The sequence below is a fragment of the Saccoglossus kowalevskii genome, chromosome 15 (genome assembly GCF_978046115.1).
Source record: "Saccoglossus kowalevskii chromosome 15, keSacKowa6.1, whole genome shotgun sequence".
In the NCBI taxonomy this organism is placed as follows: Eukaryota; Metazoa; Hemichordata; class Enteropneusta; family Harrimaniidae; genus Saccoglossus; species Saccoglossus kowalevskii.
The window spans coordinates 6,928,459-6,941,828 of record NC_140655.1 but is presented as its reverse complement, the minus strand read 5'-3'; the positions used below and the strand labels follow the sequence as shown (position 1 = coordinate 6,941,828).

The window sequence follows — 13,370 nt, the reverse complement described above, 5'->3', positions numbered from 1 at the left end:
TGACCATGAAGCTGAAAGAAGACGTACTATTTCTCAAATTGATTTCTCCGGCTGCAGGAAATTCCTTTCCATGCCTGCAGCAGAATTTAAAACAAATCCTGGTGGAATTCAAAGTAGTCTAAGTTATCACGGAACATATCGACTACATGCTTGGCCCTTTTTATCATGTGGAAACTTTACCGAAAGCAACATTTGAGAAATCATTTTGAACATGAAAACACCATCTGCGTTCTCTCTGCATGTGCATGTACAAATACAATGCAGAAAATCAACCAGATTGATTATTTGTGTGTATACAAATTAAAAGCCGAGCAAAACAGATGGATCTACTGAATGCAACATACATGGCAAATACACAGAAGCTTCGTGTGTACGTGTACAATGTCACATTGCCATACCGACCAAAACCTCTATATTATTCTAAAGAAATACGCAAGTTCCGATGCGTAAGGTGACAGTAAAACACTTTTTTTTGGCTTGGAATACCAGCCTAAATAAATTTGTGCATGTAGTCAAGTCAAAGTTGTGAAAATATATTACTAATATCAACTCTATTTGCTGTATTTAGAAAAAAAATAATTGCCCCTAAAATAATTCATCTAACAGTAACCAGCATTCGTTAAATCATTTCTCTCATGCAATAATTCACATTAACTAAAGATTTAATTTGTTACTTATTTTTGTTTGTAATATTTAAGAATAATAGTTTGTCCAGTTTTCTTTTTTATTTTCTATATTATTATATTACAAGCAAGAATTTGTGAAAGAAAATAACTTATTTCTGTACAAAAAGACAGTTCTTAGTTTTGGTAGAGTGATTTTATATAATGATAAATATGTATGTACCAAACACTAATTTTATTTATTACATGAGGATAGGCAACTTGTCTGATTTGAAATCGATTATCGTGTGAACTTTGAGATGATAAATTCACACAACAAATGTTCATCTCTAAAAATACTATGCAAATGAGCATATCTGTGTTTGTCTTGGTCGTGTTCTTATTTATTTGCAAAGTGTGTACTACATGTATGTGCATTTTACATTTCCGAATGCTGTGATAATTTCGCCCAAATCTTTCTGAGCATCAACTTAGAACTGCTTTTTGTTACTCGAACATTGGTTAGAAATGTGCATTATTGAGAAACAGGCCAAACGTTATAGTCATCGCATATATCCTACCATATGAATTGTCAGTGTTAATGATAAAGGGACAATTCATATAAAGTGCCTCAGTCATTGTACAGTGCATGTTGAAGTATTGTGTAAATAAACAATGTATATTACATGGTCTGTATGGGTCCCACTTCAAACATGGCAACGCAGCACAACTGCTTTCAATGCCAGTACAGTCAGAGTATTTTAATAATTTGGTATCCATGAGTAAATAATTGGAAACTAAGATGAAATAAATTCAAAGTCATTTAAAATGACAAGCTGCAGTTTTGGGAAATAGAATTGCAATTATGAAACAAAGCAAACTATTTACCGAGCATGGAATTGCGACCGGAAACAGTTATTTTGTACGACGATCGACTTGGCATCAAGTCAAGCCAGTTAATCTGATTGTTACTTCAATCGAAACCAATGAATACATAAACAAGCTTAGGTTAAAGTATTTTTACAGACTAATTTATTGACGCGACCGAGAGAATAACTAGATTCAGCCTGTGACAAAATCATTTATAGATGATGCTTTAGAGGGTAATTTTGAATAAAGTAAATCCTCTTATACTTAGATGAAACACCTGATTTTTGCTAAAACCATCGATTTATTCCTTCTAACAATTTTACAATCAGGTGGGAAGCGGCCATATTAGGATATTAATCTCCCGTCCTAATAAATATTTGGTGTTCTGTCTTCCATGCTTCACAAGTTGATTTACCTCCATTCGTATAGACTACAATTACGGTATATATCATAATTGCTCTACATTGTATTAGTAACGCATACACTTACATATAAATAGTGTGCCTCTATTAGGTATATGTACGTGCTTCTAATAGAACAAATATGGTAACACCGACTAAAATCTACTTTTACTTCTTACCACTAACAACTATACACCATATTTGTTCTTTTAGCTATAAGCATATGTGCTTACATTAATGACAGAGGTACATCTAGACTGTCAAAATTTGTCACATTGCAATAAAACAGAATAAAATAAGAACTTATCATTATGGATTCGCTGTACGGTGTTTGTTCATGGACTAATTATCGAAAAAATTATGGTATTTTTAGAACAAAAGTATGTAATTGAATACAATTAAAAAAAAAATCATACAACTTTGATTTATTTATAATTTTAAGATTTGGAAAGGCAATTTTTTGAGACAAAGTTGAGAAAAGCCAGTCAGCCAACCAACCAACAGACTGATATAAATAAATGTAGCCAAGACTTATCAGACCACCTGCTTGGCTATGTTATACTTACCCCACAATACAACCAACATGGCCAGAGGGTCACATAAATTACTTTAGATAACAAGTTTTAACATCTAAACCCTTGAGCTAGTTCCTGTCAAAGTCTATATCACAAAGTCAGTGAGTGGTGTGCATGACTTTAACCCTCAAAACATCAAAACGTTTCCCTATTTTGTACATTTTTACATATTTTTTCTATAATTTCCTTAAAGATTGATGGTAGAGTTGTCCTGTTTGATAAGGGATGCACAGCAAATTATAGAACACATGTAAAAAACAAATACATTGATTCTTCAAATGAAATTCAAACATGCGCTACCGATGACATTTCCCTTTAATTCAAACATGCACTACTGATGACATCTCCCTTTAATTCAAACATGCGCTACCGATGACATCTCCCTTTAATTCAAACATGCGCTACCGATGACATCTCCCTTTAATTCAAACATGCACTACCGATGACATCTCCCTTTAATTCAAACATGCACTACCGATGACATCTCCCTTTAATTCAAACATGCACTACCGATGACATCTCCCTTTAATTCAAACATGTGCTACCGATGACATCTCCCTTTAATTCAAACATGCACTACCGATGACATCTCCCTTTAATTCAAACATGCACTACCGATGACATCTCCCTTTAATTCAAACATGCACCTACCGATGACATCTCCCTTTAATTCAAACATGCACTACCAATGACATCTCCCTTTAATTCAAACATGCGCTACCGATGACATCTCCCTTTGATTCAAACATGCGCTACCGATGACATCTCCCTTTAATTCAAACATGCACTACCGATGACATCTCCCTTTAATTCAAACATGCGCTACCGATGACATCTCCCTTTAATTCAAACATGTACTACGGATAACATCTCCCTTTAATTCAAACATGCACTACCGATGACATCTCCCTTTAATTCAAACATGTGCTACCGATGACATCTCCCTTTAATTCAAACATGCACTACCGATGACATCTCCCTTTAATTCAAACATGCGCTACCAATGACATCTCCCTTTTAATTCAAACATGCACTACCGATGACATCTCCCTTTAATTCAAACATGCACTACCGATGACATCTCCCTTTAATTCAAACATGCGCTACCGATGACATCTCCCTTTAATTCAAACATGCACTACTGATGACATCTCCTTTCAATTCAAACATGCGCTACCGATGACATCTCCCTTTAATTCAAACATGCGCTACCGATGACATCTCCTTTTAATTCAAACATGCACTACCGATGACATCTCCCTTTAATTCAAACATGCACTACCGATGACATCTCCCTTTAATTCAAACATGCACTACCGATGACATCTCCATTTAATTATGGACCATATAAACATAATTTCTCATTGACCACAGGCCAAAATTCTTGAAAAAATATAGAAAACATTTAAGCAGGTAAATTTTGCAAAAGTGACAAAAGTTGACTTTGGCCTTCAACTTGACACTACTGTCATATGTGCCTATATCTAACAAGCATAACAACAATACATGAGTGTCTCCCTCCCCAACTCGAGTATAAACCTAGATTTACGGTTTTACCAAATACACCCCTATCTTCCACAAATCAACAACAATGCATTTGTTTTTCAAATTGTACAATTGATTACTATGTAGCTACCAGACATTCCACGCTATTCCTATAGAAAAGTCATCCATAGAATTTGAAACAATTCATGGTAATTTACGAGGGTCGGGACTGCCTTACAGAGTAAAACCTATTTATGTTAGGGGCTATTAGAAGCAATCTCATGAAAACTGAGTCTACTATAATGGACTTGGCTGCATACCTTTAAGGTATTATTAGAACCAAACTTCAAATCCATGTCTGGGGCTCACCAGTAAATTTTCCTTTTAAACGCAAAACTAACTTTCTCTCCCCCTCCTACCCCCACCAACAGACACATCTCTTTTTCATTAATCTACTGTTTTTGTCGTAAAACTGTTACATGTACAATTTTTTTAAGTACACTCACATTGAACTTGTGTATGCACTTGCTAATGCATTCATTATCAGTAACTAACAACCACACAAAGCCAGGGGGCACACAGTAATCCAGCACTTTGTGTGAGTAAACCTTTATCTTTTTAACAGAAGTTTTGACCACCTCGGTTCCACATGTAGAAAATGAAATTTAAACATCCTTAAACACTGAATGGCTCAGATTCAAATGAATTGCAAAAAGTTAAAGTGAAATATGATGTAGCAAACATTTGAGATACTCTAAAATAGAGATCGATGAGACCAATGTGGAAGATGTGATGTACGGTAGACAGGTTAGGTTATTTTTAATTTTATCCCGCAATTGAGAGGAGGGAGATCATTTAAAATCTTGAAATTTATGAGGAGAAAAAATAAAAGTTTTCAAGATGACTTCCATGAAAAAAGTCTTGCAAAACAGTTATCACATTAGCAAGATACTATAGTAGAATGAAATACCAAACATAAACCACATTCTATCTTCAATCCCAACCACAGGTAGTTCAATGGATCGATTCAAATTTATTGCACAAGTTGCAGTAAGATACAACTTTGCAAACACCCCCCTCCCTCCTAAGGTAGTGCTCTGAGCCAAGTATATTCTGCATTTTAAGTGTGTTTATGTTTTTCAAAACGTCCCGGTATATTGTCAAATTATAATCAGCAATCACTCCCACCCCCACCCACCCATCAACAGTTTTTTTGGTAAGGTAATGAGTCTCCCCCAAATCAGATATACAATACTTGCAGACTGAATGTTATTGATAGTGGTCAGACAACAGGGGGTAATATTTAGTGGAAACAAAGATAAGGCTGAGTGGAGTCAAGTCAGAAAAAGTATCTTCATTCAATTAATAACCGTTTTGAGCAAAAATTTGTGTTTTGGGGATTACAGATATGCACTTGTAGTTTACAGAGCCGCATCTAGGGTCAAAATAAGTAATATTTTAATGGTTCAGAGTATGACCAATGTATATATGCACTTCTACATATTATAGTACAAATGTGGTATGCAACATATGTATTTAATGGTGAACTTGTCATATTTCAGCTTCCTATTTTAATTAAATTTAATTTTCTACATTGCCTTTATATCATGTTCCTAAGCACATGGAGTAGGAAATCTTCAAATGTATCATGCAATTCATGTATAATAATCCTATCAAATATGTCCTAAGAATAGTCCATAAATACCGGAATAAATAAATCTAAAAATTATATATTGTATCTCTTTCTTTATATATTAGCCAAGGCTGTATTTCATTAAACAGACATTTGTTCAATTTAAAGAATCCAACTTCAGATTCGCCAACCAAGCATGTTCATTTCACAATTTGGAAATACAGAGTTCCTAAAAATATTAAGTTGCAGTGATTAATAATTTGTTTCAGTTTCATCTTGGCTGGAATTTAAATGTTAGGAATTTATGTGACATCAACGGACATACAGTACAGACATACAGACACAAAACAGATGTACAACATCAGCTGCTCAATATGGTATATGTATTTCAATAACTTTCCATTCTCAACGTCTAGTCTGTTAAAAAATGTGATACAATACATGTACGTAACCGCAGACTACTGCTTTACACACGTACATCCGAGAATGTCTGATCTCAATGCATGAGCGCATTATCCCAAGATTACTTTTTAATTCTGAAACAGAGATTTGCTAACTCACCAAATGAGTCATTGAAAAGACAGCAGCAATAGGGTGAACAATGTTGAATAAAAGAGCATATTGAAATAGAACAATGGAAATAGTCAACACTGACCTAACACGTAATGTTACAAAACTCACATGAAACAATTCACATACGTAAGTACAATCTTGGCAAGGTGATAATTACAAAGGTTTGATTTAAATAGCAAAGGTGTGATAAGTCAGATAAACGTTAAATGCTAACCGATTAGAACACTATTTGGTTTCAAAGCCTACCCATTAAGTGTTGAAAACTGTCATGAATTAGTATCTGAGCAAAATCAGAGTATAAATATGGCTGCTTTGTGGTTAGAAATGACTGTCAAGGTCTGTAAAGGCAGTCATTGCTTGATATTATAACCCATAAAATCAACAGGGAAACACTGACAGGAACATGGGTGTGTCAGGCAGAAGTTAAATATGCTGTATAACAGAAACCCAGCCTTTTTGAGTGGAAATTCCTATAATTGTGGACTGCAAAGAGAACTAACCACCTGATTAGGAAATTATTGTATTTACGTGATCACAAGTTACTGCTTGGTGACCTTGGCAACATTGGGTTCAAGAGAACCAGTGTCCAAGTACAGATCCAGTATTGAATTTTTTTAATAGCTCAATTGAGTATTAAATTCTGAAATGAACAAGCTGAGGTGAGGTGGTTGCATACATTTACAATTGCAGGGAAAATAATTAAATTAACACGCATTAAGGCATAAAGATCATGATGAAAAGAAAAATTTCAATGTACCCTGGAAACCAAAAGTCCATTGAAATTAAACACCGCTGACACAGGCTGATCCAAATTACATAATGGCATGCTCTGAGGTAAGCCCACCCCACCTTATGGTAAGTTGTAAAAATACAACTGCTAAGTCGTTCTTAAGGCAAGCACGTATTTGTATAGGTTTTGCTTCCAAAACTGATTGTACCCTGCAAAGCTTTCAAAATATTTTTACACCGTATAGAGTAACTGTATAAACGGTATTTTCCTTCCTACCCAACACCGACGCCTGGGTCCGACTTCAAAGTTCTTTTGATAGATGCTGAATAGGTGACCTCAAAAGTTATGTGAAGCGATGAGACTGTAATTCAGGTCAGGTTCCAAACAAGCACCCAAGTCTGCATATCAGAGGGCATTATAGGCAGCAAAACTGCACAAGTATTGCGTTGCTTTGAAAAAAGATTTGGGTCATCGCATAACCTTTCGCAAACCAACTAATGACTTTTCGGAAGAGATATTTCCAATGCAAAACGCTTACAAACTGTTCATAGCATGGCATTGTCAGAGTTTAGTAAGTTGAGTGAATAAGCCCACTTTGCCTGTCTATCTTTCTTCGCTGACTTGAAAGGGTTCCACAATCAACGCTCTGTTGAAAAGTGGCCGTGTTATTTTCACCATACTGAAAGTTTCAAGGGAGATTGGACAGACCCGTAGCTGGATGAAACTCATCACGGGTGACAGCTACAATTTTGCAATTTTTTTTTAAGGTTGTTGAACTGAGATGCAAGTTGCAACTGTTGAAACTATGGTAATACAAATGTATTTCAAACAGTGAGAATCTCGGCAAGAAAGAATCTACCGACAAGAGGGAGAAAACAAAAGTTTCACACACTTTGGTACAGCCTCCAGCACTGAAATCGTCAAATTATGAGATGATTCCCGGATATATCAAACAATTCAATTTTTCAGCTTCAAAACTGATAATAGTATTTGACTTACTTCAATAATTATTACATTTTACTAGCAAGAAAATACATTTGATAAAGTAATTATGAAACTGCTTTAATTTCACATGACAAAGTTTCGTGAGTTTTGCAAGTGAAGTTTTGTAGTACATGTAGTAAAAATTTCTGTGGAGTCCTACGACACTAGGGTTGGCAGCTTTCACAAAATTTTGCCTGCGTGAATGGCATGAAGTAATTAACTCGCGAAAATCCCTTGCAGAGAAAATTAAACGGGTTACAGTAATTAGGTTTAGAATCATGTAGAGACACTATCCAGGGCTTGAACTTCATATTCCAAGATCAATTTCTAGCTTTGCACTCCATGTGATAGAAAATTAGAACACAGAGCAACATTTACCAGGGACAACACATCAATAAGCAGCCAGACTTGGCTAGATGCCAAAACAATAATAATCATAATTAAATGTTTACTAATACAATTGAAAAGATATTTGAGTGCAGAAATAAAAATGATTTATTCCACAGTCAGTTTATCAAAACTATCTAACTCTTAATAGAGAATAACTTTATAACATGCCTGATTGAGGGTAATTATTTCTTATTGGTGTATCACGTAACACAACGATTATAAATAAATCATTCACCTGGTCATACCGGTTCCTTAAAAGGTCATCAATGAAAAAAATACGCACTGTTTAGAATGAAAGGTGTTGACATATTCGCAGGTGTGCATTCAGGGTAAAGGGTATGTACCAGACTTTCAAGGGCAGTGTTTGCAATAGGGCACGTGTATGGGTCCCATTACATGTGTTCATAAAAAGCAGTTGTTTATATACAAAGATAGCAGAGGAAACTAATGTCTCTTTATTTATATGTGATATATGTACATTTTATTCAGAATTTTATTATAGTAGATTGCATGCAATGAATTTATATCGTGTAAATAAAATAATGCTCTGTAAATCTCTCTGAAATAAGCTTTGAGGGGCGTCTTGCTATAACAATGGTTACTATGAATATTTTTTTTAAAAACCATGCTATAATTTTAGAACTCATAAACAATTGAACTGATCAGTTTAGATAAAAGACTGCAACAATTACCTTTTATATACTTCAGGGAGTGAATTTCTTATTCAGAGAACACACACAAAACAATTAAATATATTTCCTATAACATGTTTTAATTTTAACAATAATATTTTTTTTTTAAATCTGGTTCAGGATTTTCAAGCTTAATTGAAAACAATGAAGAGGATGGAGTTGCTATAATACTGTGAAATACTTTATTTTAGCTGGAATTAATTTTCGCTGACAACACTTTTTAAGCGTTTTGTATGAATTTATTTTCACTGATAGGAAAAAATGTATATTAGCTGGATTTTGTTTTCATTGAATCATCACTCCAGCGAAAATTAATTCCAAGCGAAAATAAATTATTACACAGTATTCAATCAGGCAAAAACACAAAGGGAGTAGTGATGATAGAGCACGTATTCATTGGGTAAACACAAACTAAAACACACAGATGATTAGCTAGCCGTTGGTAATGTTCTCGGACTGCATGTCTGGCGTGTGGGAGTGAGTATCACTGAACATTCCGTAATATCAATTGAGACGTATTAAAAGGGCACACATGGGTTTACAGACATACTTCACCAGGGCGTTGAAGTAACCAACACTTACAGGAAGTTTGTGAAAACTGACTTCGGATAAAAACTCGCAAATCAATGGAGTGTACGATCGAAGATTAACTTAATAATTGCGCATTCACGGCACGTATTTCGCACGTTTTATTTGACAACAAACTGACCTATTTGTAATAACAGACCATGCCCTTTACCTATTTTGTTCAAGCAAAACTGCCAATCTCGCCCGCAATACCCAAATACATGCATTCATTCACGAACACCGAGAAGTCGTAGAAGTCAGCGCACCCATTCACTCACCTGACACAGCAGCTTCGGCGCGGTCTAAATTATTCATGGTTATGCGAACAACACTGGAATTCAGCTTCAGATTGCCAACTTGATCTCTCTCCAAAAGTAAAATTCTTGTGTCCCCTTTCCGTACAGAATTTTCGCAGATCTGCGGCGCTCCAAATCCATCGACCATGATCGTAGCCGGAGAAAACGGCGAATGTTTTTTCATATTACCGTTCAACATATTATCGCCTTTGAATACTCTTACCACCCGGACTTCGCACGAGTACATCTTCGTGTACGGCTTCCTGTATATGTTGTTTATAGTCCCCGTCAGTACCACGTTGGCCATTTCTTCTCGTAGCTCAATCGGCTTCTCGTTACATTCAAGTTGCTGAAGGCTGGACATTGGAAAGAGGCACAGCGCTAGCACCAAAATATCGACCCAATGACCCATCGCGACTGGTTATGTTTTGATACCCCGATTTTAAGATTTGTATGTATTAAACGACGCGATCCGTAGTAGAGTTTTTTGCCGAGACCTATTCGATGCACTCTCAGACGCGCTGGATTGCAGTCAGCACGGACGCGTGGATCGCGATTACAGAAAATGTCCGAATATTGGGACGTAGTGGCGAGGTCGGAAGAGATTGAAAATCCTTCCTCTGACAAGAGGATCACTAAGAAGCCTCGTTCTCGATTACAGGCCGGCTTTCTCAACTGTGTCACGTGACTAATCTAAATATGTGTCTTAGTACGAGTCCAAGTCAAGTCACAAGTGCGTCCGTGTCTTATTTTTGCAATTTCCCGCGTTTCAGCTGTTAAATATAATTTTTTTTTATGAAACAAGAAAACAGATATTTAACTTAAGATCATGCATAATATACGATATAGGAATTTATTTGGTAATGTTATTACTTGTTATAATAGGATTGGAACAAGAAATATTTTTTTTTGTAAATGTTTATTACAGTGACAAGACAAATTGGTGATTTTAGGATTTTAGAAAAAATGTTTTTTCTTTGGTTGGCAAACTTTAGTGTTGTTTTTGTTGCACAAAAAAACAAAAGCAATGCCGTATTACTCAATAGAGGGCGTTGTATTTGTCTTGGTATATCACAACATGCCGATTTTGTTGTTTTGTTGTTGTTGATGTTGTTGTTGTTTTATTATTATTATTTATTTTTATGTGTATTTTTATCTTTTCGGTTTTAAACAATGAGAATAAAATATTTACAGAGTGGGCATAGACATTTCTTAATTATACTGTTAAGCATTATTTAATAAAAACAGACAGGATTGTATAGAACTTGTATAGACGCGGTGTAATTACTGGAGTAATGTAGACTGTAATCTCATATTGCAAATACCAGAGTAAAATGATGACTGGGTGTAGCTAACTGACTTCTCGTTTCTCAAAGAAAAGTGAAAACGAATCAGAATTGCATGAAGGTATCTTTTTTTTTAATTTCAAGAGGCGATAATGGCTTTTACACACACACCATCTTTACAATTTTGTTAATCGGACGACTGACACTATTGATATTCTCAGGGTTAGTACTTGATTGAATTTTGTAAATGAGAGTTTGTAACTCAGGTGTTTGGTAAAACTTCGCAAAATTTGGACACCTTTCTTACAATTATATCCATGTATTATTGCTTATAAATCATCGCCTTTAAAATTAGGTTTTTATGACGTCATTATTACACGTAAATTTAAACCTTTATTTATTTCAACAAAAACACACCCACATTTAACTAAATGTGTTTAATTCTCACGGTTATGATTGATAACAACAATTATACATCCTCCATGACATCATAATGAATTCAGGGAAGGGTTAAGACACGATAATGGTTTAGCTTTCGCCTCACACACTGTATTCAGTTGCAATAAACCCTTCTCCACATGCAGTATGTTGCTGAAGGGAATTCATTATTGTTTTCACCGTTTGCTCTTCTGATACTGTAAACGCATTTGTTACTCAATGGATTTTATAAATGTCACTGTTTTCGCTGCAAAATTCGCTAAAATAAATCCATGTTAACATATAAATTGTGAAAGTGAAAATAAATTGTTTTACAGTATTAGACCTCCACCAAGTGTAATAAATATACATTGTCCGCACTGATGTTCCGTGACAATCACAATTCATGTATTTGTATTTACTGTTTACAAAAATTAACCAAATACTATGCAAAAAATGTCGTTTTCAAAGAAAGTTTCAATAGAAAGAACACTTTAATAAAGTATTATTTTATTTTAGCATGTCCATTTCCTAACAGTGCACGACATCTCATCGAAAGCTATTTTATTACAAGTGGTATATATCGTTATTTAAGTATCCAAATATCACGATAGGTGGAATGTTAAAAAAAAATAATAATTAAAAAAACATAAAAAGTACACTAAAATATGTTTCACCCCGTGCGTTAACACACACATTTCAGATATGGCATAATTAATAAAAGATTCCGCAATTAAAATAACCGCAGACAAACGACTTTAATCACCCACTCATACGGGTCCTAAGATTTTGTAATACTGTACTTGCACACCGTACTAATCACCTACTTTGACTGCATACGTTGTGCGTGCTGCCCTCAGCGGTGAAATGTCTCATGCTGTGCCAAAAATTTGGAACTCTATAGCAGTGAAAGTAAGAGAGTCATCAAGTCTCATTATTTTTAAGAACGAACTCAAGATTCTTTTATTTTCATTTTTATAACCATTTCAGAATGTAGGTCACAGTTACTCTGCATTTACCGCTTGGTTGGTAGCTCTTATCTTCTGAATGTTCAATGATTGTTTCTGTGTTATACATTGGTGTGAGTATATCTCAAATTTCTTTAGTGTGTTAGTACACAATCAAATCGCGTACAAGTGATAATAAAATAAATGCGATCGGTTTACTGATATTTCCTATGGGGGCAGCCGTCCGAATCGCAAGGTTCCGCTAACGCCGGCCATTCATAACCGGCCCACAAACCCGTGGTTAATTTTCAGGCTTCGGCCTAATAAATGGTCACTGGCTAGCAAAGATGCCATCTTGAATACGGTATGAAACTAAATAAACAGACTTTATTCAATTCCATGCCGTATACATGACGTCTGCCCTTCGCCCATATATCTTAAATTGGTCGCATTAATGTTATTATCACTTGTACGCCAGTTTACTGTGTGTTAGTATTGGTGATAAATAACATTCACGTACATAATTAAAACAAGCCATGTTGCAACGAAGATTTTGTGCCATTTGCCGTTTTTATAATAAAAAAATACAGAAAAAAAATATTGAAAAGAAATAAAATGTTATTTTCAAAATCAAATTAGTTTTCAACGGTAATGCTCGGCTTTCTGATTTTTATTTGTTGTATTTCTGTGTTTTTTTATATACTAATACTAGTACCAATAAACAAATTCGAACAATCGACGGGGACAATGGCCAAGTTTCTGGGCTCTGTAGAGGTCGCTGTCAAGATCATAGCGACAGGTTTTATTTGTTTTGCATTCATATAATGAGACTGTGAACAAAACATCTAATTATGATCATTTCTATTCAGTTTTACCAAGTGATACAAATGTGAGTGAGAACATGAAAATAGTAGCTATAAGT

At 35.0% G+C, this 13,370-nt stretch overlaps 1 protein-coding gene across 1 annotated transcript in view; it reads right to left on the bottom strand.

The window, feature by feature from the left end:
• LOC100378478 (agrin) overlaps window positions 1-10,447 on the bottom strand; it is a 108,705-nt gene extending 98,258 nt beyond the window's left edge. Inside the window, exon 1 of the mRNA XM_085508673.1 lies at window positions 9,781-10,447. Coding sequence (XP_085364799.1) covers window positions 9,781-10,210 — 430 coding nt within the window. The 5' untranslated portion in view covers window positions 10,211-10,447. The remainder of the gene's footprint in view (window positions 1-9,780) is intronic.
• Window positions 10,448-13,370: the final 2,923 nt, after the last annotated feature.